Genomic DNA, 25,431 nt, shown 5'->3' on the forward strand with positions numbered 1-25,431 from the left:
CATGGACATAGAGAGTAGGAGGATGGTGACCAGAGGCTGGGAAGGGGAGTAGGGGGGTGGGGATGGTAATGGGTAAAAAAAAATAAAAATAAAATAAAAATGAAAAAGGCCTACTATTTGATAGCACAACAGGGAGACTGTAGTCAATAATAACTGTACGTTTTAAAAGAACTTAAAGAGTGTAATTGGGTTGTTTGTAACTCAAAGGACAAATGCCTGAGGGGATGGACACCGCATTTTCCATGATGTGCTCCTTTCACATGGCGTGCCCGAACCAAACATCTCATGGACCCCACAAATACACACACATACGATGTACCCACAAAAATTCACAAGAAAAAAGACAAAAATTTCTTCTTGCTTGAAATACCTAGAGCGGCCTCTGTCTTTCTGATCGATTTATTGCCTGAAGGAATGGAAGTCTCAATATACTCATTCAACAACTATATTGAGTGCCTAAAAGCAAGGCCCTGCTCTGGGTGTTAGGAATACAGCAGCCAACCAAACGGAAAGAGACCTGCCCTCCTGGAACTTACATTCTAGCGGAAATAAATAGGAATTGATAAGGGCAGGGTAGGTAGGACAGAGAGTGTGGGGTGGGGCAAGGGGCATCCTTATTTCCTAGGGTATTTGGGGAAGGTTCATTGCTAACAGGAGATCTGGGCTGGGACCTGCAGGAAGGGAGAGCCCTGGGCAGGAGGCTGTGTGGAAGGGCATTTAGAGCAGAGGGGATGCCAGGAACAAAGGCCCCGAGGCAGGAGCGTGCTCGGCGTGGTCTACATGAGGAACAGCAAAGTCAACGGGCCTCTGCGGCTGCCAAGTCAGGGGAGAGCAGTACGAGGTGATGGCAGAGGGATACTGACAGCCAGCCTGGACAGCCCATGGGGGCCGTGGTAAGCCCTTTGGCTTTTACTCCAAGAAAGATAAGAGGCCAAATGGAGGCTTCAGAGCAGAACAGCGACACGTCTGTTTTATGTTTTATTCAGATCACTGTGACTACACGTTGGGAACATAGTTACAGAGGCAAAGACCAGGAAGGACGTCATTGCAATCATCTAGATGACAAATAAAGGCAGCTTGGACGAGGCCAGTAGCCATGCAGGAGGAGCACTGGAGATAGATGATATAGATCTAGGTGTAGATATAGGTAGATATCGATGATAGATATCGATGATATAGATATAGATGATAGAGATAAATCTATATGTGGGTGTATTTTTAAAATTGTGATAAAGTCCATATAACGTACTTCCCTGGCAGGTAAGGTGCCATGATCATGAAGATGGTTTTCCCAGAGTGAGGCTCATCCACTGCACTCCAGTTAGGCTGACCCCTGCCATTTCTCCAAATGCAGGAAACTCAACTGCATAATTTGTGGTAGTGGGGGACTTTGTTCACGCTTCTCCTGTGTCACTCTTGTCCAATGAGAGATCATAACTTGAAGTCGGTGGTCTATATTGTATAATTTATTTATTATAAAAATGCATACAACATAAAAGCATCTTCAGCGTTTTGGAGTGTACACTGAGTGGTATTACATACATTCACATTGTCGCCCACCCATCACCCCCATCCATCTCCAGAGCTCATTTCATCTTGCAGAACTGAAACTTGGTACCCATTGAGCAGTAACCCCCCATTTTCCCCTCCCCAGAGCCCCTGGCATCCACATTCCACTCTCTGTCTCTAGGAATCTGACTCCCCGAGGTACTTGAGATAAGTGGAATCACAGTGTTGGTCCTTTGGGAACTGCCTTATTCCCTTACCATAATGCCCTCAAGGTTCACCCATGCTGACTGGCCATATTGTGAAGGTAGGATTTGGTGGATTGGATGAGGAGGGAGAGGGAGAAAGAAGGGAGGCAAGGATGATTCTGAGACTTGGGGCCTGAGCAGAGGAATGGAATGCTTGGTAGCAGTTGAGCTGATACACGAGTCCACAGGATGTCCAGCTTCCCGTCTCTTCTGTCTCTGCCACACCCCACACACTGCCCCAGCTCTCGGAGGGCAGAGGATTCTTCAGGCCTTACTGCAGCTCACATGTCAACAAGAGATGCTGAACATTTTCATCTTTCCGTCATCCAAATGAAGGAAATGAGGGGCCGTGGATATTCATCCTCCCCTCTGCCAGTGTAGGGAAAACAGAGAACAGATGAGGGAGGAGCATCAGAGAACAGACGGGTGTCTCAGGCACGGATGTGCACACCCTCGGGATCAGCAGTGCACTAGGAACTCCTGTGAGATGAGAGGCTGAGACAATTGCACACACATTATCTTAACCCAAACAAGGAGTGAACGTCCAGCCAGAAAAGCTTCTCCCCGTGCCCGGCCCCACAGGCACCAGACAGCTCAGTCCCTGCTTCACGAGCAAGCGCTCAGAGCCCACGGCTTGCTTCTTTCCTCTTCCCACAGCCACCCCGCTAGGTCAGCCCTCAGTTCCACATAACTGGGGAGATGGCAGTAGTGCCCCATGAAATTTGTCCCATCCCCATTAAGTGGTTTTCTTGTTTGTTTGTTTTTGAGATGGAGTCTTGCTCTGTCACCAAGGCTGGAGAGTGCAGTGGCGTGATCTCAGCTTGCTGCAAGCTCCGCCTCCCGGGTTCAAGCGATTCTCCTGCCTCAGCCTCCCGAGTAGCTGGGATTACAGGTGTGCACCACCGCACCTGGCTAATTTTTGTATTTTTAGCAGAAACAGGGTTTCGCCATATTGGTCAGGCTGGTCTCGAACTCCTGACCTCAGGTGACCCGCCCGCCTTGGCCTCCCAAAGTGCTAGGATTCCAGGCATGAGCCACCATGCCTGGCCTCCTGTTAAGTCTTAAAAGGAGCTACAGATGAATCTTTCCTGGAGCACAGCTTGGCGGTGCCATTCCCTGCTCAGAGAGAGTTAGCGGATCTCATTGTCTAGAGCATCAGTTCCAGGGTAGGAGGGATGTCCCGGGGCACATCAGGCATTTTGGAGGAGCTCTCTCCGACTTCTCCAGCCCCTGGAGCTTCTCTGTGAGCTGGACCTTCTCTCCCAACCTCAGAATCATGGGTCTGCGGCATCAACTCTGCATGGCCTTCAAGGCCGTCCTGGAGCCGGCCCCGGAATAACCCCACTATGCTTCACCTCCGCTACTCTTGTCCACAGACTCTAAGGTCCAACCAAACTGAACGACTAATTACTCCCTGACGAGCTCGCCCCCTCCCACCACTGTTTTGCCTTCGCCCAGAATGGCCTTCCTCCTCTCACCACATATTCATTCAGATCCTTCCTCCTACCATGCCCAGCTCCAGTGCTACCTCCTCCAGGAAGCCCTCTCTGATATCTGCAACTGGGTGCACTATCTGCTTCCCCAAACCTCCACAGCCATCTCGTGTGGGGTGTGGGCTCCTTTCTTGTGGCTGTGATTTCCTATAAAATCTTTCTCTCCTATCAGACCGTGAACTCTCCAAGGACGCCATTCGCCCACATTCCTATTGGTTCCCCTCACAGGGCCTCACACGTGTCTTTTAGGCTTCAGAGTTGGTTAAATCAACAAAGAAATGTGACAATTATTTATTTTAGTCAGATATTCAACTTAAAAATCATTCAGCGGGGGCACTCCTGAGACTGTCAGGATCATGTTCGTTTCCTCGCTGTTTGCCGGCTATTGGCATTTGTGTCATCACACACAATCCGATGAGGTGACAACAGAAAAGCATATCTCACTTCTGTTGTAGGCTTCCATTCACTTTCGGATTCTCAATCGCCCTCTATTTCCTCAGTGATACTCCAGACTTTTCAGATGTTCTCATTGACCCATTCATCTTTCTTTTTTTTTTTTGCAAAACCAAAAAGCAAGAAAAGAACTTTACATTTTGTCCAATAGTCCTAAGAAATTTTCCCTGTAGAGAATGTCATCTAAGTCAAAACAAGGGTTGAATAGGGGCACCCAAATCAGTTATCACTTAGGGCTGTTATAAGAAATGCCAAGACTGGGCGGCTTAAACAGCAGACAGTCGTCTCTCACCGTCTGGAGGCTGCAAATCCAAGATCAAGGTGCTAGCATGGTCAGTTCTGGCGAGGACCTGCTTCGGGGCTCAAGAGCACTACCTTCCCCCCATAGCCTCACATGGTGGGTCTCCAGCCTCTTCTCATAAAGGTGCTGATCCCATTCATGACGGCTCCACTCTCACAGCGTAATCACCTCCCAAAGGCCCTGCCTCCAAATACTGTCACACAGGGATTAGGATTTCAGCATAGGAATTCTGGGGGGACACATTCAGTCCATGGCCCCCCGTACCTGTGAATGTGATCTTATTTGGAAATAGGGTTTTGTGGATGAAATTAAGGATCTTGAGATAAGATCATCCTGGACTTAGGGTGGACCCTAGATCCAGTGACTAATGTCCTTATAAGAGAAAGAAGAGGGAGATTGGAGACACACAGACACCGTGGAGAAGTGCGGGAGAAAAGGTCCTGTGAAGGCAGAGAGGCAGGGACAGGAGTGACGCAGCTGCAAGACGAAGAACGCCTGGGGCCAGCAGTAGCTGGAGAGGCAGGGGCGGGGGCGATCCTCCCCTAGGACCTAGCGGGAGAGCGTGGCCCTGCTGCGGGAGAGCGTGGCCCTGCTGCCACCTGGATTCTGGATTTCTGTTTTGAGCCATCACATTTGTGGCAACTCACCCTGACAGGCTTAGGAAGCTAGTGCGTTAACCCATTGCATCAGTGCACAGAATAACACCCCGACTCGTTCCTGGGCCAGCCTCCTACCTATTAGACCCTACCTCTCATTCCTTTTTTTTGTTTGTTTTGTTTTGTTTTGAGGCAGGGTTTCACTCTGTTGCTCAGCCTAGAGGTGCAATGGCGTGATCATGGCTCACTCAGCCTTGACCTCCTGGGCTTAAGTGACCCTCCCCTCAGCCTCCCAAGTAGCTTGAACTACAGGTGCATGCCGCCCTGCCCAGCTAATTTATATATATATATATACACACACATATATATATACACACACACACATATATATACACATACATATATACACATACACATATATATACACACACACATATATACACACACATATATACACACACATACACACACACATACACACACACATATATACACACACACATATATACACACACATATATACATACATATATACACACACACATATATACACATATATACACACACATATATACACACACACATATATATACACACATATATACACACACACATATATATATACACACACACACACACATATATATATATATATATTTTTTTTTTTGTAAAGATGGGGTTTCACCATGTTGCCCATGCTGGTCTCAAACTTCTGGGCTCAAGCAGTCCTCCTGCCTCAGCCTTCTGAAGTGCCAGGATTACAGGTGTGAGCCCCCGCGCCCGGCTTCTCCCTCCTTTTTATCATTCCCTCTCCCCTCGTCTTTCTTGGCTTTCCTCCTCACACCTCCTGCATTTGGCCCCCTTCCATTTTCTTTCTGCTTCTCTTTCCCAACTTCCCCCTCATCATGCCACAGGGACTCCTGGGCTCTGTGCCACCCCCCTGGAAGTCCCCCATAATGAAGCAGGATTTATGCCTCACACTTCACCGTGGGAGAGCAGAAACCTCTCATTTGAAGCAAAAGGCACTGAAAATAAGCAAATAGTTATGCATTTGTCACTATCAGGTCCTAGCTGGCTTCCGCCCTACCCCCCGGCCCCCACCATCTTCTTACTCATTCAGGTCATCGTGTCCTCTGATACCCAGTAATTTCCATCATTTTCTACATGCATTTCTGTTGGTCTTCTGAGAACTGTGATTTTCCCAAGCAGAAAGGGCACATCGTCTTTCCGGAGCCTGGAAGGTGCAGGCACTGATGCGTTGGGGGAGATCACAGTGTGACAAGGATGGGGTGGGAGTGTGTCACCCCCCTTTGTACCGACCCTCAGCAGTGGGGAGTGAGCAGAGGAGATAGAACCTGGGAGGAAGAGAGATTTCCAACTACTTCCTTCCCGGTCCCGTCTCCACTGGAGCCTGTTATTCCTCTGCTGCTGGGGCCTCTGAATGTTCTCTCACTGAGCCAGGAAAGAGCTTAGTGAATAAACAACGAGGTGTCTTAGCAGTGCAGGGAAGATGTCCAGGACAGTCAGTGTGAACGAGGGGTCCTGGAGAATGTGCACGCCAGCCCTGCCGCCTGGTGGGCTCTGCAATCAGCCCCCCAAAACCATTCACCAATCACCTTAGACAACTGCGTGTGCAAAAGCCCTCTTTTTGTGTCCTTTGAAGCTTTTTTTTTTTTTTTATCAGGCTGGGGGCATGGCTCATGCCTGTAATCCCAGCACTTTGGGAGGCCGAGGCGGGAGAATCACTTGAGCCCAGGAGGTCGAGGCTGCGATGAGTTATGATCATGCCACTGCACTCCAGCCTGGGTGACAGAGTGAGGGCCCATCTCTACAAAAATTTAAAAATTAAAAAAAAATTCTTTATCAAAGAAATACATGTGCAAATAATATCAAAAGGCTTATTTTTAAAAATCCCCAGTCCTGGCTGCCCCTCCCCTCCACACCTGTCCTCCTCCCCTCTGAGGTGACCATTTTGAGGTTTTTGAGGTATTCACCTCTGCTTTTCGAAATGCGCTTGCTCTGCTGTTTCTTGATTTATCCATTTGAGACATCGGCTCTTTACTCTGTGCTGTGGTGCATGACAATTTAGCTCTTACCATACTCACTGCTCGCTCCTCCTCTCAACAAGACATTAATAAAAATAGGAACGGGCTCTTATTTCTGGAGCTCTCACTAGGTATCAGGCACTGTTATATTCTGGCAGGGTGGCCCCCTTCCCTCCCTGATACACTCTCCACGCGGCTCCCAGGACTCCCCACTCCCTCCCTCTGGTTCCTTCCACCGAGTCACCTTCTCAGATCCGTCCCTTCTCCGTGCCCTCTGAAGGATGGGCACCCAGGGCTCGGTCCTCCGACCCCTCTTCTCCATCTGCGCTCCCCGCCGCTCATTGGTGGTCTCACCAGTCTCATGGTTCCGAAAATCTTCCCTGTGCTGATGCCTCCCAGAGCCCCATCGCCAGCCCTGTCCCCAGGCCCCTCAACACTGGCCTGATTTTGAGGCTGTGCCTCCAGAAGACAGAAGCAGCGTGGTGTCATGCAGTCAGGATGGGGCTGGCAGATGGAAGTCCTCGTCTAGAACTGGCCCTACCACCTCCCAGGAGTGTGGCCTCTGGTGACAGACTTCACTTCTCCACCATAAATGTTATTGCTTTCTCTGTACAAATGCTCTTTCTTACCCTGTGGATTGACTATAAGAATCAAGTCATGGCGAGGGTTTTGTAAGTGGAAAAGCCTTACATTAGTGGAATTGGTTATTATTTCTCTTTTTTATTTTTTATTTTATTTTCAAGATGTGGTCTTGCTCTATAGCCCAAAGCTGGAGTGCAGTGGTGCGATCATAGCTCACTGCAGCCTCGAACTCCTGGGCTCAAGTGATCCTCCCACCTCATCCTCCCAAGTGCAGGCTACAGGTGTGTCACTACCCTGGCTAATTTTTTTTTTTTTTTTTGACTTTTTGGTAGAGACAAGGTCTTGCTTTGTTACCCAGGCTGGTCTCAAACTCCTGGCCTCAATGATCTTTTCACCTCAGCCTCCCAAAGTGCTGGGATTACAGGCATGAGCCACTGTGCCCAGGCTGTTATTTCTGCTTGTACTCCTCCACACTTCCTTTTCTCTCTCTTAATCTTTCCCATTCTGTCCTTTGTGATCAGCATTTATTTCACAGCCATTTATTGAGCAGCTAGTATGTGGCAGGCACCGTGGGAGCCACACACAGGGCTCTTGCTTGCACGGGGTCACAGCCTCACTTTCAAAAGGCCTGGGTGTGCCTCGGTCTTTGTTTTCCTCTCCATTTTCTTTTTCTTTTCTTTTTTTTTTTTTTCCTAGATGGAGGTATGCTCTTGTTGCCCAGGCTGGAGTGCAGTGGTGTGATCTCGGCTCACTGCAACTTCTGCCTCCTGGGTTCAAGCGATTCTCCTGCCTCAGCCTTCTGAGTAGCTGGGATTACTGGCACCTGCCACCATGCCCGGCTAAATATTGTATTTTTAGTAGAGATGGGGTTTCAACATGTTGGCCAGGCTGGTCTCGAACTCCTGACCTCAGCTGATCTGCCCGCCTCGGCCTCCCAAAGTGCTGTGCTTACAGGCGTGAGCCACCGTGCCTAGCCTTCCTTCCATTTTCTTTCCCTGTCACTCTCATCCTACCTTAACCCTCAATGATTCTGTTCTTTAATAGGTCTAATTTCATAAATGAAACAGATGCTTTACTCATTATATTATTGTTGAAATCCATGTTCCTTTTTAAAAACACGAGTGAATACTGCTTCTTTAAAAAAACAAAAAACTTCCCTAGAGTAAGTTTCTTTTTACTGAAGGGTCTCATATTTATCTTTTTTTTTTTTCTAGAATCATTGACCCTTTCCAGAAATAAGCTCCTTGACAAGTTTGTTTTCACAAATGCAGGCAGATATAAATATGCCGTCATATTTGTGCAATTTACAAAGTTGTACAATCCTCAAAGTAGTTGATCCTCACTTTCATCTCTTCCTAAACAAAATTGCAATCCAGAAAATAAAAATATCCCTTAGAAAACCTCCATACCTGTCTGAAGAGCTTGTGGTGATAATGATCTCCGTGGAGTTGGATGAGCCTCTGAGTCTGACAAGTGTCTTCTAATCTGAAGTTTTGCACCCCTGGTATTTGTGACTATGACCCGTAATCTTCTTTTCACAGTATTAAGTGTGTGGTAGAGCCAGAGTCTGGTTGGCTGAGGGCCTGTTTCTCAAATCTGCGTGGTCATGTCAGAGGCATTTGAATCAGAGCGATGAGGGGCTGAGTAAAATAAGGCTGAGATCTGCTGGGCTGTGTCCCCAGCCTGTTAGGCATTCTAAGCCACAGGATGAGACAGGAGGTCACCACAAGATACAGGTCATAAAGACCTTACTGATAAAACAGGTTGCAGTAGAGAAGTGGCCAAAACCCACCAAACCCAAAATGGTGATGAGAGTGGCCTCTGGTCGACCTCACTGCTCATTATATGCTAATTATAATGCATTAGCATGCTAAGAGACACTCCCACCTGCGCCATGACAGTTTACAAATGCCAGGGCAATGTCAAGAAGTTACCCTACACAGTCTAAAAGGGGGAGGAACCCTCCGTTCCAGGAATTGCCCACCCCTTTCCCTCATGAATAATCCAGCCCTTGTTTAGCATATAATCAAGAAATAATCATAAAAACGGGCAACCGGCCCGACGTGGTGACTCACGCCTGTAATCCCAGCACTTTGGGAGGCCGAGGCGGGTGGATCACGAGGTCAGGAGATCGAGACCATCCTGGCTAACATGTGAAACCTCATCTCTACTAAAAATACAAAAAATTAGCCGGGCATGGTGGCGGGCACCTGTAGTCCCAGCTACTCGGGAGGCTGAGGCAGGAGAATGGCGTGAACCCGGGAGGCGGAGCTTGCAGTGAGCCGAGATTGTGCCACTGCACTCCAGCCTGGGCGACAGAGTGAGACTCCGTCTCAAAAAAAAAAAAAAAAAAAGGGCAACCAGCAGCCCTCGGAGCTGCTCTGTCTATGGAGTAGCCATTCTTTACTGCTTTGTTTTCTTAACAAACTTGCTTTCACTTCAGTCTGTGGACTCCCCCTGAATTCTTTCTTGGGCGATATCCAAGAACCCTCTCTCGGCGTCTGGATCGAGACTTCTTTCTGATAACAGTCCTACTATCTGTGGAAGCCCTAGGGTCCTGCTGAACTTGTGAGGACAATCTGGCTTCCTGGGAAAACCCTCAGCCCCAGCCACTAACAGGGAAGGACATATGGGGAGGAAAGAGCCTTGATATCATCCCACATGTTGAAAAACAATTGCTATTCCAACTATAGTTGCTTCTGCCTTCTAAGGCAGGTGTCATGATTCATGTGATGTGAAGATCAAGTCCTTGCCTTCCCTTTGGCTTAAAAAGATTGCTGATGGAAAACTGAGAGAATTTGATTGAGTTGAAGCATATGATAACCACCAAGTTTGTGCAGGTGCTTGCAGCCCTAAGGGGAGAGGTGCAGAATGGGTGGTCCCTTGCTAAGCAGAGGCTTTGGAAATGCCGCAGCAGGAGGTGCGAGAGTGGAATTGCTCTAGGAGGTGAGACAAGGAGCTGACATTGAGCCAGAGAGGGAGAGCCAAAGCCTGGGGGAAGGCTGGGCTACAAAGAAGGGACAGAGCCAGGGAGAAATTTCCCACAGCAGTAATGGTGAAAAACACTTTTTTAAATGGGCGAATATCACGGCTGCTCATAGCAACATTTTCGTAATAGCCAAAAAGTGAAAACAGCACAAATGCTCATCAGCTGATGCAGGGATAAGCAAACATGGCATCTCCAAACAGTGGAACGAAGTGGTGTGATCCTGAGTGGGGTCTGTGAGGCACAGCGGGCTTGGCCAGCCACGGTGACCACGATGGGTCCATCGCTGGATGGGACCAGAAAGTGAACACGCCGAGGCATAGGGTTGGAGCAGAGAAAGAGGTTTCATCGTAGGGTCACCGAAGGAGGAAATGGGAGGAAACGTCAAATCCGTCTCCCTGAGGAGTTTGGGGCTGGGGTTTTTAAGGGTTTGGGAGTGGAGACTGGAGTGTGCAGATGGTTGATTGGTCGAAGTGTGCAGGGTGGAGTCATGGGAGAGGGAGATGAAGCTGTATTTTCATGCTGATCACATTCCTCTGTGGGGGTCTTCAAACTGGTTGGTGTCGGCTGTTTTGCTGGAATTCAGGATCTGAAAAACATCTTAAGCAAGTCTTAAACAAAAATCTTATGATTCTAATGTCAGAGATCCCATCTATTTTAAACAAAAGCCTTGTGATTCTAAGGTCAGAAATCGTATCTATAGGAACAACGGGGATGCAAATGTTACCTGGTGCTACGTCACTGTTGGTTACAAGGAAGTGGGTCAAAGTGCAGGCTGACTGATGCTTAATTACAACTATATTTCTGTCCAGAATTCTTCTTAATCCTGTGAGGATGGCTCACCATATCGTGTTCAATCATGGTGCCAAAATGCCTGTCCTGGGGCTGGACACCTAGAATTCCCCTCCAGGCCAAGTGATGGAGTCTGTGAAGCTTGAGAACGTTGCCACTGTCAGCAAGCTGCGGTGCTCATACCATGAGATGAGCCTGGTAAAGGAGCCTGCCAGAAGACCCTCAGGGGACCACCTGGAGCCCTACCTTATTCACTGGCCAACAGGCTATTTTTCCTGTTGGATGGGACAGACAACGTGGTACCTACTGACACCAACTTCATGTCACATGGGTGGCCACATGGAGGAGCTGGTGGATGAAGGGCTATGAAAGCTTTTGGTATCTCCAACTGCAGCCATCTCCAAGAGATGGTAAAGAAACCTGGCTTAAGACCAGGTGTGGTGTCTCAGCCTGTAATCCCAGCACTTTGGGAGGCCAAGGCGGGAGGATCACTTGAGCCCAGGAACTCGAGGCTGCAGTGAGTTATGATTATGCCACTACACTCCAGGCCTGAGTGATAGAGTGAGACCCTGTCTCTAAAAAAAAAAAAAAATATATATATATATATATATATATATATATATATATATATATATATGACAGACAGAAAAAAAGAAACCTGGCTTAAAAACAGTGGTTAACCAGAGTGAGTGCCACCTGCACCCACGTCAGGAGAAGTTAATCCAGGGCTGCCAATCCAAAGGCAAGGTGGTGACTGCCTATAGTCCCCTCAGCTCTCGTGACAGGTCTGGGGGATCCCAGCACCAAAGCAATCACAGCCAAGCACAGTAAAAAAAATAAACAAATAAAAACACAGCCCAGGTTCTGATCTGGTTTCCCATGCATAGGAATTTGGTGGTAATTCCTATCATCATTTAGGTGGTGATGCTGGAACGCACTGCTGAAAACTTGGAGGACTTTGACTTTCAGCTGAGCAGCCTGATGTGACCACCGTAGTCAGCTACAACAGAAACGGGAGGGTCTGTGTCTTGGTGAGCTGTGCCTCCTGCAAGGATTACCCCTTCAACACTGAGCTTTAAAGCTACAGGCACCTGCTCTTCCCCCAGTGCCTTGCACCTCTTTTTCCCGCCTCAGTTTTTCTAGCAAGTGTAGTATGGCCTGTGTCCCTTAACGGCGGGTCAGCAACCTGCAGACTGGCCAGCACGGGTGTGGTCAGGTTGATGCTGTGTCCAAAGAGCAGTTTGTGTAGACGAGGCGTCTCTTCCAGTTTTCTTTGCCCTTTTTCTTGTCCAGCTGGGAGAAGTACATCCTGAATACCCTTTTCCAGCCAAAATGAAGCAAAATCTACGGTCCAAATAGTGCCACTTGGAGTTGCATTTTGGCTGCTGGAACTGTAATCCCTGTAGCCAGTCTCCTTGCCTCAAATAAAAAGTGAGGCTTTTTATTTGTGAGCTTAACAAAAAAGAATGAACTAAGGATATACATTACAACATGGATGAACCTCAAAAGCCTTACACTAAATGAAAGAAGCCAGACACAGAAGGCCACATATTGTATGATTGTGTTTATGTGAAATGCCCTGAAGAGGCAAATCCACAGACACACAGGAAGATTAGCGGTTGCCCGAGGATGACGGTGGGGGAAGGGGAACTGCTATTGGACATGGAGATTCTTTTTAAGATGATGGAAATGCTTTGCAAGTAGATAGGAGTGATAGTTGCACAGCACTGTGAAGATACTAGAATCCACTGAATTGCACACTTGAATGGGGTGAATTTTGGCTGGGCACAGTGGCTCACATCTGTAATCCTAACACTTTGGGAGGCTGAGGTGGCAGGATCGCTTGAACCCAGGAGTTTGAGACCAGCCTAAGCAACATAGCCAGACCCTGTCTCTACAAAAAATATAAAAAAAAAAAATTAGCTGGGCGTGGTGGCATGCACCTGTGGTCCCAGCTACTCAGGAGGCTGAGGCGCGAGGACCCCTTGAGTCCAGGAGGTCGATGCTACAGTGAGCTGTGATCATGCCACCTGCATTCCAGCTGGGGTGACAGTGAAACCCTGTCTCCAGAAAAAAAGTGGGGAGGGGATGGTGAGTGTTGAGGTATGTGAATGACTATTATATAAGCTGTTGTTTGTAAATGGGCTAATATTAAAATTTAAACTGTGTGCTGTCACGTGCTACTAAGTCACTCTGCCTCGTTTCTTCACCCTTCGTTCAAGGTATACCACATTCAACGCCATGCTTCTGGGTACTTCTAAGCAAATGTTTGGATGAATATGGAGAGAAGAGAACAGCGAGACAAAGCAAGATACAGAGAGGAGATCAAGAGTTAAGGAAGCAGCCGGGCGCGGTGGCTCACGCCTGTAATCCCAGCACTTTGGGAGGCTGAGGCGGGAGGATCACTTGAGGTCAGGAGTTCGAGACCAGCCTGGCCAACATGGTGAAACCCCGTCTCTACTAAAAATACAGAAATTAGCCAGACGTGGTGGTGTGTGCCTGTCATCCCAGCTGCTCAGGAGGCTGAGGCAGGAGAATCGCTTGAACCCGGGAGGTGGAGGTTGCAACGAGCCAAGATCACGCCACTGCACTTCAGCCTGGGCGACGGAGCGAAACTCCATCTAAAATAAAATAAAAAAAGAAAAAAGAAAAGAAAAATAATTAAGAAAGCAAAAAAGTAGATGAAGAAGTAGCTAAGACAAGCCTAAGGCCTGTGAGGCTGCTGAGGGAATTTTCAGTAGAGGAGCCAGACGGAGGGGTTGATGCTTTGCCTCCTGCTGGAGGCACTGGGACTGCGGGAGATATTTGCTGACGCTGGACAGCCCTCGTTTTGGTTCAGATCCGTACCTCTCCCCCACGCAGCACATATACTTTAGGGAAGGCCAGCCCGGCCTTTGGTAGCAGCACTGTCTCAGGCCTAAGCTAGGCAGTGATGGTTCCAGCAGGGACTTGGCTGATCAAGTCAGAATAAAGTTCAAGACTGTTTCATGGCTAGGGATAGAAGTATTGTTTCCTGGTGATCTGTCTCTGCAAGGGAAAGACCACAGGCTGTCTCTGCCATCTTGAGGATATGAGGAAAGGGGCTGCCTGAAAATGAAGCCAACCCAAAGAAACAGATCCAAGAATTGGATTCTGATGATGGCATCTGAGCCCTGGATCAAGCTGCATCTGAAGCTATGTCTGCTTTTGGACTCTTCCGTTACATATAAGCCAGTTAATTCCTTTTATGGGTTGAGCTTTCTGTTACTTGGAACAGCAACGATCACATCTATGGTCAAATGACAATTTTGTAAAATACAAAGACTGCAAATACACCTCCATATTTCCCCATTATATCACTTATTTCTTTGTTACAGGTTTATAAAAAGGGGCATAAAACTTCCTGAAAATTCTGCCTACATAACATTTGTATGAGTTTCATAATTAATAAAAATATACAAAGGTTTCAAAACTAAAGAAACTTAAGAAAAATGTAGTTGACCAAATTAATTTTGAACTGTATTTGCCCTAAATATTTTAAAAATAGAAGTCTATGCTTGACAAACCCAGACGAACCTGGCTTAACACCATTCCTGTCAACACCTCCACTGTCCGGTTTTTGTAAAAGGCCAGGTGTCATATTGTTTGAGGCTTTAGCGGCCTGCAAGGCAAAGTGGGCCAAACCTAACATTGCTCTTAACTGGTAATCTGCCCAAATTGCATTATTCCACGTTATTCATGTATCACCCCCGAGGTGCCTTCCCATTGAAGAAATTAGCTCAGAAGCTCTTCATTTAAGGTGCGAAGTGACAGGTGTCTCTGTATCTAAAATGGAAATTATAGCAGTTGCTGAAAATGTTGCAATCACCGCTTGGGTATACAAGAGACACACCCAAAATAAAATGTTTGAAAAATGCTGAAAATAAAAGGATAAGCAAAAATCTACCAGGCAAAAGAAAATGAGGAAAAGGCTGGAGTCTAGTTCTACATGAACCAGAACAGCCACTGCAATTTAAACTCGAATTTCTGTTCTGAAGAGCATTTTTGTCAGGAAAAAAATACGAATAATAAACAAATAAATCAGAGTTTCTGAAAGATGGAAAACTGCTTCCATATTCTTGAGAAGGGAACTGGTTAAATAAAATATGGCACATTCACGCAATAGAATACTACACAGACATTGAGATCGATGAGGTGGGTATTTATACAATTAGGAACTGAGCGTATGGGACCTGTTGCTTAGTGAGAAAAGTGTGATGTGTAGAGATGCGTGAAGGGCGCATAAGGATGCTACCTGCCTGTTGACACAAGGATTCCCTGGAATCGGTGCACTCAGGGGAGAGGGATCTGAGTGGTTTTGGGACACATTTATAAAAAAAAAATTAGTTTTTACTCTATGAGCCTTCATACCTTTTGAATTTTGTACCACATATATTTTATTCATTCAAAAAAATAAATTAGGTCAGTTTCTTTTTTTACATCTTTCAGATTATGGTCATCCATCTTATTTTAACTAAATGGCCAACAGCCTCTATCTGATGCCCCAGCATTATCCACTGGGTTCAGTTCCTTGCTCTTTTATTTATTTATTTACTTATTTACTTATTTATTTTTTTTTTGAGACGGGGTCTCGCTCTGTTGCCCAGGCTGGAGTGCAGTTGCACGATCTAGGCTCACTGCAAGCTCCACCTCCTGGGTTCACGCCATTCTCCTGCCTCAGCCTCCCGAGTAGCTGGGACTACAGGCGCCTGCCACCACGTGTGGCTAATTCGTTGTATTTTTAGTAGAGACGGGGCTTCACCATGTTAGCCAGGATGGTCTTGATCTCCTGACCTTGTGATCCGCATGCCTCGGCCTCCCAAAGTGCTGGGATTACAGGCGTGAGCCACCGTGCCCAGCCTCCTTTTTTTTTTTAGACAGGGTCTTGCTCTGTTGCCCAGGCTGGAGCACAGTGGCGTGATCATGGCTCACTTCAGCCTCCTGCCTTAGCCTCCCATGTAGCTGGGACTACAGGCATGCATCACCATGCCCAGTTACTTTTAAATTTTTTTTGTAGAGACAGGGCCTCGCTTTGTTGCCGAGACTGGTCTCCAACTCCTGGCCTCCTGCCTCGGCCTCCCAAAATGCTGAGATTACAGGCATGAGCCACTGTGCCAGGCTCAGTTCTTTACCCTTAATGGTTACTTTTAGTATGAAAAAAAAAAAACTCTCCAATTTCTTGTATATTGCTCTTTGATGAAAGAATTTGGGGTTAACCAACCCTTAATGTTGCATTTCACTTCATATTCGCACTTCATTATTATTTCGATCACTAGAAGTGAGAAATTATTTTACTGAAAATCATGAATATGCCTTGGTCAAGAGTTTACACTCTTTTTTTCTGTTTAATTAGAAGTACTTGCTTGAATAAACTGTAAACTTACCCATGATTTCCACTTGTGTTATTAATGGTTCTAGCAAACTGGAATTTTCCCACCCTCGCATAACAGCCAGAGGCATGGGTTGGGCTCCGCCAGCATCTCATACCACCAGCAACCAGACAATGCCCAATTCCCTACAGCCTTGGCCCTGCCCCATCATCAAGAATGAGTCAATCCCTCCCCTCTCCCTAGCTGAGGAGCTCATCAGCTGTCCCATGCAAGTAAAGTTCTCTCTTTATATAATGTCTTCTGGAAATCAAAGCATTTCATCAACTGTTATTATCATTATTTTTTTCTTTTCTTTTCTTTTTTTGAGATGGCGTTTTGCTCTTGTTGCCCAGGCTGGAGTGCAGTGGTGCGATCTTGGCTTACCACAACCTCCGCCTCCTGGGGCTCAAGCGATTCTCCTGCCTCAGCCTCCTGAGTAGCTGGGATTACAGGCATGCACCACCACGCCAGGCTAATTTTGTATTTTTAGTAGAGATGGGGTTTCTCCCTGTTGGTCAGGCTGATCTCGTACTCCCGACCTTAGGCAGTCTGCCTGCCTCAGCCTCCCAAAGTGCTGGGATTACAGGCATGAGCCACTGCGCCCGGCTTACTGTCATTGTTTTACAGCACGTAGCATCTTCCCGATAAAGGTTTCTCACTCGTTTTTAAAATGCTCCACAAGGTGACACATGGTGTTCTCCCAGTTCTCCGAAGAAAGCTGCAGGGGCAAACTTCGAGGGCATTCAGGAAGCCACAACCTCACCTGGCTCCCTCCCCAGCCAAGCCCAGCGCACCTGTCCCTGTGTTGTTCTCGGCTACTCTTCTGTCCTTCAAGATTTACTGATGGTGTAATGGAAGAGACTAGGCTGCGATTTCAATCTCAAAATGCACCCTAGGGCCAGGGTTTGCTCTAATTCTCCCTCATCTATTTCTCATGGCAGATCTTAAATATTTTTGACACTAGGGTCTTTCAGTTCTCGGTCTAAGTGTGCAGGAGGTCAGACAGGGCAGGCCCATCACGTAGTTTTGTAATTATTCAAACTTGAGTAATGTAATTCTCAGGTAGCGTAACGGAGGTTTTCACTTAAGTAAACATTCCACAGCCTGGAAGTCATCATTTCCCATTTTAAGCGTATTTATTATTTATTGGAGACAGAGTCTCACTCTGTCACCCAGGCTGGAGTGCAGTGGCACAATCTTGGCTCACTGCAACCTCCACCTCTGGGTTCAAGCAAGTCTCATGCCTCAGCCTCCCAAGCAGCTGGGACTACAGGTGCGCACCACCACACTCAGCTAATTTGTGTATTTTTAGTAGAGATGAGGTTTTGCCATGTTGGCCAGGCTGGTCTTGAACTCCTGGCCTCAAGCGATCCGCTTGCCTTGGCCTCCCAAAGTGCTGGGATTATAGACATGAGCCACCGTGCCTGCCCTGAAGCATATTTAAAACTAAGTGGATGTGTGAGGTCAGGAGTTAGAGACCAGCCTGACCAACATGGTGAAACTTCATCTCTACTAAAAATACAGAATTAGCTGGGCATGGTGGTGCACACCTGTAATCCCAGCTCCTTGGGAGGCTGAGGAAAGAGAATCGCTTGAACCCGGGAGGCAAAGTTGCACTGAGTCAAGATTGCGCCATTGCAGTCCAGCCTGGGCAACAAAAGGGAAACTTCATCTCAAAAATAAATAAATAAAATAAAATAAAAATAAAAATAAGTGGATGTGCTTTATTTTCTCTGTTATCATTTATCAAAAGAAGGAAACCAGGCTGGGCACGGTGGCTCATGCCTGTAATCCTAGCACTTTGGGAGGCTGAGGCAGGTGGATCACTTGAGGTCAGGAGTTCGAGACCAGCCTGGCCAACATGGTGAAACCCTGTCTCTACTAAAATACAAAGAAATTAGCCGGGTGTGGTGGTGAGTGCCTGTCATCCCAGCTACTCGGGAGGCTGAGGCAGGAGAATCACTGGAACCCGGGAAGCAGAGGTTGCAGTGAGCAGAGATTGTACCACTGCCCTCCAGCCTGGCAACAGAGCAAGACTCTGTCTCACAAAAAAGAGAAGGAAACCAGACTTAATAACAACAATCTGAATGCAAATTGCTTAACCTTGGATATCTTTGGGAGCTTCCCAGTATTGGTGAAAAGAATGAAGAAAAACAATTTTCTTTGCAGGGCTTATAGGCTTTTACATTGATATTTCTGAATGTCAGATAAAATCGTTGCTGGCTTTATAAGTATTAACCACAGAAGGGAGATAAAAACAAAATATTTTGTACTACACAGCACACAAGAAAAAGCTAAGGAGACAGGATTTTATTATACAGCTCTTCCGTGTATTTAGTTGATAAAATATTTCTACAAGACCAGCTTTTATGCTACTTTGACAACATTAATCTTTGTGTCTATAGTTTAAGATAAAAAATAGGTTTTAGCCAGATACTCAAGGTGACTGAAAGCCTTACAAAAAACAAATAACAATTTTATCTATATGGTATAAAATACAAACAAGAAATCTAGGCACTTTCCTCTTGCCCTGGAGAGTTTCTTGTTCTGACGCCACCTCTGTTTGACGAGGTGGACGCTAGCTAGCTCTTGAGGCTTTGTGCTCTTGCAGGTGCCAGCTCCACCCGAAACTTCCTATTTGTCCTTTAAGACACAGCTCAGATGTCACCTCCTAATTTCTAGACTCCTCAAGCCAGAGTTTGTTTTGTTTTGTTTTGTTTTGTTTTTAAGAGGCAAGGTCTCACTCCATTGCCCAGGCTGGAGTGCAGTGACTCAGTCAAGGCTCACTGCAGCCTCTAACTCTTGGCCTCAAGTGATCCTCCCAAGCAGCCTTCACTTCAGCCTCCCAAGTAGTTGGGATATAGGTGTGAGTAACCACACCTGGCTAATTTTCTTTCTTTTTTTTTCCTGATACAGATAGGATCTTTAGGCCAGGCACAGTGGCTCATGTCTATAATCCTAGCACTTTGAGAGACTGAGGCAGGCGGATCACTTGAGGCCAGGAGTTCGAGACCAGCCTGGCCAACATGGTAAAGCCCCGTCTCTACTAAAAATACAAAAACACTAGCCAGGCATGGCGATGGTACCTGTAATCCCAGCTACTCAGGAGGCTGAGGCAAGAGAATCGCTTGAACCCGGGAGGCAGAGGCTGCAGTGACCTGAGATCACGCCACTGCACTCCAGCCTGGGCGACAGAGTGAGACCCTGTCTCAAAAAAAAAAAAAAAAGGGATAGGATCTCACTCTGTTGCCCAAGCTGGTCTCAAACTCCTGGCCTCAAAGAATCCTCCTGCCGAGCCACGGCACCAGGCCCAGGTCGTCATTTTGTTTTCTGTGCTCTTTGCCCATCAGCAGTGCTTTGTCCATCATTCTGCCCTGGTGTTGGCCACTGGTGTGTGATTTGCCTGTTCACACGCCCACCTCCCTCACTAGACAGCCAGCCCTATGAGGGCAGGCACTGTGCACGATGGTTCTTTGAGCCCTGCTACATAGTTTGGTGTGCCATGCTCAAGGAAGGCACTTACTGATGAATAAATCAATGAATGACAGTGATTGAAAGAATGAATGAGTCCTACATGTCAGAGTTGGCAAAAAGAGGTAAGTTGAGAAACTATTAACCCACTGTCACCAGGTTCCCTGAACTTCACTTCTCAACTGAAAAGTGCACCTTCCCAGAAGGGACAGCCACTCCTGAAGATCCAGGAAGAAACACTATTCCCTCACCATTGCTAAAGAGTGGGCAATAATTTTTTTAAATAAGTAACTTAAAGCCAGGCAGGGTGGCTCACGCCTGTAATCCCAACACTTTGGGAGGCTGAGGCAGGCAGCTTGCTTGAACTCAGGAGTTTGAGACCAGTCTAGGCAACATGGTGAAACCCCATCTCTACAAAAAATACAAAAATTAGCCAGGCGAAGTGGCGTGCCTATAGTCTTAGCTACTTGGGAGGCTGAGGCAGGAGAACTGCTTGAACTGGGGAGGTCGAGGCTGCATGAGCCGAGATCGTGCCACTGCACTCCAGCCTGGATGACAGAGCGAGACCCTGTCTCAAAATAAATAAATGAATAAATAATAAAATAAATAATTTAAATCTCGGCTGGGCATGGTGGCTCACGCCTGTAATCCCAGCACTTTGGGAGGCTGAGGCGGGTGGATCACAAGGTCACGAGATCGAGACCATCCTGACCAACATGGCAGAACCCCATCTCTACTAAAAATACAAAAATTAGTTGGGCATGGTGGCATGTGCCTCTAGTCCCAGCTACTCGGGAGGCTGAGGCAAGAGAATCGCTTAAACCCAGAAGGCAGAGGTTGCACCGAGCCAAGATCACTGTGCCCTCCAGCTTGGGCAACAGAGCAAGACTCTGTCTCAAAAATAATAAATAATAATGATCATAATTTAAATCCTTGATTAATAGCATCTCCCTTTACTACATTTTTATGAAATAAAAAATCTGCCCTATTTCACCAAACGAACAGGCAGGCTGTTCACGCATCGGTGAATTTCCTCTTGAACGAGTCCTCAGCCCGACAGGAAGACTGGCAGGAACCGGCTGCTGGCCAACCACTTGGCTTTGCATGGTGGTGTCCCCATGGATGTCGTACATGAAGGAATCTAGGGACATCTTAGGAAGACAATTTTTTTTTTTTTTTTTTTAGGTGGAGTCTCTCTCTGTCGCCCAGGCTGGAGTGCAGTGGCGTGACCTCAGCTCACTGCAACCTCTGCCTCCGGGGTTCAAGCAATTCTTCTGCCTCAGCCTCCCAAGCAGCTGGGATTACAGGCACCTGCCACCACACCTGGCTAATTTTTTTGTATTTTTAGCAGAAACAGGGTTTCACCATATCGGCCAGGCTGCTCTTGAACTCCTGACCTTGTGACCCGCCTGCCTCGGCCTCCCAAAGTGCTGGGATTACAGGTGTGAGCCACCACACCCGGCCCAGGAAGACAATTTTTAAAAAAAAGAATCCCAACCAGTGAGGCCTAAGCTACCAGTAAGGGACTTGGTAGCAGACCCCAAGCAATGGCGTGACAGAAACAACATCCTGCTTTTGGATGCTTTTAAAATGAATTGCTTCCTTTTCCTTTTCACTTCTGTGAAAAATAAAATGTAACAGAACAAAATCCACTCTCTTTTATTTCCAGACTGGACATCACAGTGTACCAATGGTTGTCCCAACAATGACAAACACCAGCCTTGGACCGTGGAGTCGGGCAGGTCTGAGTTGGGAGCCCCACGTCATCACTTGCTAGTACCACGCCCTTAATCTCTGTGTGTGTCACAGCTTTTCTAACTAAACTGGGGACAAGAGCCATCACTGTAAGCTTCTTGTTCTTGGGGGGATTAAATGAGATAATGCGCGTAAAGTGTCGAGTGTGGCGTTTGGCACATGACAGATGCTTAGTGACTGTTAGGTGTTAATATTATTATTGTTATTACTTTAATATATTTCCAGCATTCGTTCCTGTTCTCATATTTGAACACGTTAATGTTCGTATTGTATGATCATAAGTGGCATATTAATTTTAGGTTAGAAATTACCATATTTTCTATAGCCAGCTCCTCTTTCTACGGCACTTTTTCCCAGGAGCTGCCATTTCAGACAATAACCACGTCTTCAACTTTTCTATTTCTCGCAGTACTTAGCACAGTGCAGAGCACACAGCAGGCCTTCTAAAATGCTGCTGAATTGAACAATGAGAAGACAACAGAGTAACGTGACGATATAGTCTGTGCTCTAGACATGGCCTGTGGTCAGCAACCTCCACTAATTGAGTTAAGATCCCTGAAAGCAACTCTTAGATACATTCTTAAAAGCTTTTCTCAAAATCTTTATGAAGGAGCGCCTGGGAACCTCGTAACACTGGCATTTTCATCATGTCTTACTTGGCTGACTCGCCTGTAAGACACGGTGATAAGCTCTTAGGGGGGAAACTTTATAGGAAAAATAATCTTGGAACCACAGCAGAATAAGCAAACATATTCTTTAAGGACCAAGGTAAGGTGTATCCTGTTTTTTAAAATATAAGATATTACTGTAAGAATCACACTCAAAATAGTATCAGGGGCCAGGTGCAGTGGCTCACGCCTGTAATCCCAACACTTTGGGAGGCCGAGGCAGGGGGATCACTTGAGGTCAGGAGTTCGAGACCAACCTGGCCAACATGGTGAAACCACTGTCTCTACCAAAATTTAAAAATTAGCTGAGCGTGGTGGCAGACACCTGTAATCCCAGCTACTTGGGAGGCTGAGGCAGGAGAACTGCTTGAACTCAGGAGGTGGAGGCTGCAGTGAGCCAAGACCGTGCCACTGCACTCCAGCCTGGGCGACAGAGAGAGACTCCATCTCAAAAAAAAAAAAAAAAAAAAAAAAAAGGCAACATGAAGGAAGAACGGGAGTTACTGTTTGAGGAGTATGGAATTTCCATTTGGAATGAGAAAGTTCTAGAGAAGGATCAGGGTGATGGCTGCACGACAGTGTGAATTTATTTAATCCCCCTGGACTATATGCATGGAAGTGGTTAAAATGGTAAACTTGATGTTATGTATATTCCACCACAGTTAAGTAAAAGTATAAAGAAGTTTAAAAGTTACCGGCTTTCACAATGTCTCTAAGCATATGAACACACATATATAGTAAAATTTTCAATAACCTTTTCTCACTCAGCTGCATATTTCTTTTTTAAGCTCCAATAATCTTAAAGGTAACCTTAAATGAAATAAGTAAAGGAATAAGGATCATCCATAAAAACAAATAAGGCCGGGTGCAGTAGCTCACACCTGTAATCCCAGCACTTTGGGAGGCCGAGGCAGGCAGATCACCTGAGGTCGGCAGTTCAAGACCAGCCTGACCAACATGGAGAAACCCCATCTCTAGTAAAAATACAAAATTAGCCGGGTGTGGTGGCGTGCGCCTGTAATCCCAGCTACTCGAGAGGCTGAGGCAGGAGCATCGCTTGAACCTGGGAGGCGGAGGTTGCAGTGAGCAGAAATTGTGCCATTGCACACCAGCCTGGGCAACAAGAGCGAAACTCTGTCTAAAAAACAAACAAACAAACAAAAACAAATAATAACGTCTTCCAGATTATCTTTTTTCCTGAGACAGGATCTTGCTCTGTCACCCAGGCTGGAGTGCAGTGGCGCAAACACTTCCCCCTGCAGCCTCGACTTCCTAGGCTCAAGCAATCCTCTGGCCTCAGCCTGCAGAGTAGCTGGTACTACAGGTGCGTGCCACACCCAGCTAATTTTTTTTTTATTTGTATAGACACGGAGTCTCACTACATTTCCCAGGCTGGTCTTGAACTCTTGGGCTCAAGTCATCCTCCTGCCTCAGCCTCCCAAAATGCTGGGATTACAGACATGAGCTACTATGTCCCACCCCAGTTATCTGATGTTGGCCATAGGACAGCAGGGTTTTCTAAAAGTCCCCTTACCCCTGGACCCCTTAAACTTTAGGTGGGTTCAGGTGCCAACAGACATGATGTTTACACAAGAAATTTCAAGGTCAGAAGGAACAGGCTGCCTTTGATGAAAGTGAAGAGAAGACAGACAAAGAAAGGAGGCACTGTGAATACGTTCAAGAGGAAACGAAGAAGCCAAAATCTATAAATATGAGTCAAAGACATTCATGTCACCTTCATTGGTCTATTCATTTTGCACCAACTGCATTGTAAACAAAGTGTTCTTCGCTCTGTGCAGTCAATATTCTGCAAATGACTTTGGAAGATTCAGCCGGGTTGAGGGGAGAAGGAGCCATACTTTCCTTTTACAACCAGACACTTTGCCCTGCGGTCAGCAGGTGGGCAGAGGCTGGGAGTGCTGCTGTCCCTGCAGGTCACCGGGTATCAGACCCACCCACATGCATTTGGTGGTCTCGACTCGGTGCCCGCGAGTGCAGACCTGGGTGAAGAAAGGAGAAGGAGGTCTGACTCCCTGCTGCCTTTTGAAGATATCTTTGCTGCTCTTTCTCATTATCCCCTATTGCCAAAAAGTAAATTATAAAGTTAATTTTTAACAGCAAAGCATGCATGCTTTTCTGGTATAAATTTATTAGCAGGTTCAGTATTCTGATTGTGAAACCAGGTTTTCATAAACATGCACATGTAGTTTTTTTTTAATTAAAAATTTTATTTTTTCTTAGCACTCTGTGAGCTGGTATACTATAGCTGACATAGGTAGAAGTTTCTTCCCAAAAAGGAGCTTTCTTTCCTCCCATTTTATAGTGTCTAAGTCCACACTATAACCACACTAAAAGCTAGCAAACGCTTCTGGCTGTTGGTGTCAATGCAGAAGCCCTTTAAGGAACAAAGGGTGAGGAGGCCACTAACATTTCCTCTTAATGCCTTCTGTGGCCACAGAGCCACTGACCACTGTGACTCACGCATGCCCTATAAACATGTCCCAAATTGCAGAGCCTGAAGAGCTTTCAAAGAATTTTTGTTTGTTTATATGTTTTTGCCTTCCATACACAAACTGGAAGAAACAATAGGCTCCTCCTTGATTTGGGCAAAGGCCCTGCTCTGGCCCTCAGCGGGGCGCTGTCTGGCTGGCAGGCCATCTGTCTGTGGTCCATTAGAGTTAATGTTCTTATTTCTTTCCTGCCCAGCAGAATATGCCCAGAAAAGTCAAAACTAGGTCCTGTCTTATTTAAGAAGTCTCATTCTTCAGTATTTGTGTGCATGGTATTGAAACAAAGTCAACATTCATTCAACTTAATTCTTTGTTTTGTTTTGTTTTGTTTTGTTTTTTGAGAAGGAACCTCATTCTGTCGCCCAGGTTAGAATGCAGTGGTGCAATCTCGGCTCACAGCAACCTCCACCTCCTGGGTTCAAGTGATTCTCCTGCCTCAGCCCTCTGAGTAGCTGGGACTACAGGCATGCATCACCATGCCTGACTAATTTTTTGTATTTTTAATAGAGATGAGGTTTCACCATGTTGGCCAGGCTGGTCTCAAACTCCTGACCTCAAGTGATCCGCCTGCCTCGGCCTCCCAAAGTGCTGGGATTACAAGCATGAGCCACTGTGCCCAGCAGAATTCAACGTAATGC

The 25,431-nt window shown here is 46.6% G+C and overlaps 1 protein-coding gene and 1 non-coding gene across 4 annotated transcripts in view; one reads left to right on the plus strand and one right to left on the minus strand.

The window, feature by feature from the left end:
- Window positions 1–1,245: 1,245 nt before the first annotated feature.
- Window positions 1,246–1,408, plus strand: LOC112207655 (U1 spliceosomal RNA). Its single transcript, XR_002942089.2, has one exon. It is a non-coding gene; the product is annotated as a U1 spliceosomal RNA (small nuclear RNA).
- A 4,213-nt stretch (window positions 1,409–5,621) lies between these two features.
- EFCAB2 (EF-hand calcium binding domain 2) overlaps window positions 5,622–25,431 on the minus strand; it is a 162,833-nt gene continuing 143,023 nt past the window's right edge. The window contains exon 8 of one of the 3 annotated variants that reach the window (XM_063809405.1): window positions 5,622–5,952. In XM_063809405.1, coding sequence (XP_063665475.1) covers window positions 5,714–5,952 — 239 coding nt within the window. In that variant the 3' untranslated portion in view covers window positions 5,622–5,713. Of the gene's footprint in view, window positions 5,953–10,535; window positions 10,800–12,551; window positions 13,624–25,431 lie in introns of those variants that run through there. The other 2 variants (XM_063809402.1, XM_063809404.1) reach the window with 2 other exon arrangements.

Source organism: Pan troglodytes, chromosome 1, assembly GCF_028858775.2.
Source record: "Pan troglodytes isolate AG18354 chromosome 1, NHGRI_mPanTro3-v2.0_pri, whole genome shotgun sequence".
Classification (NCBI taxonomy): Eukaryota; Metazoa; Chordata; class Mammalia; order Primates; family Hominidae; genus Pan; species Pan troglodytes.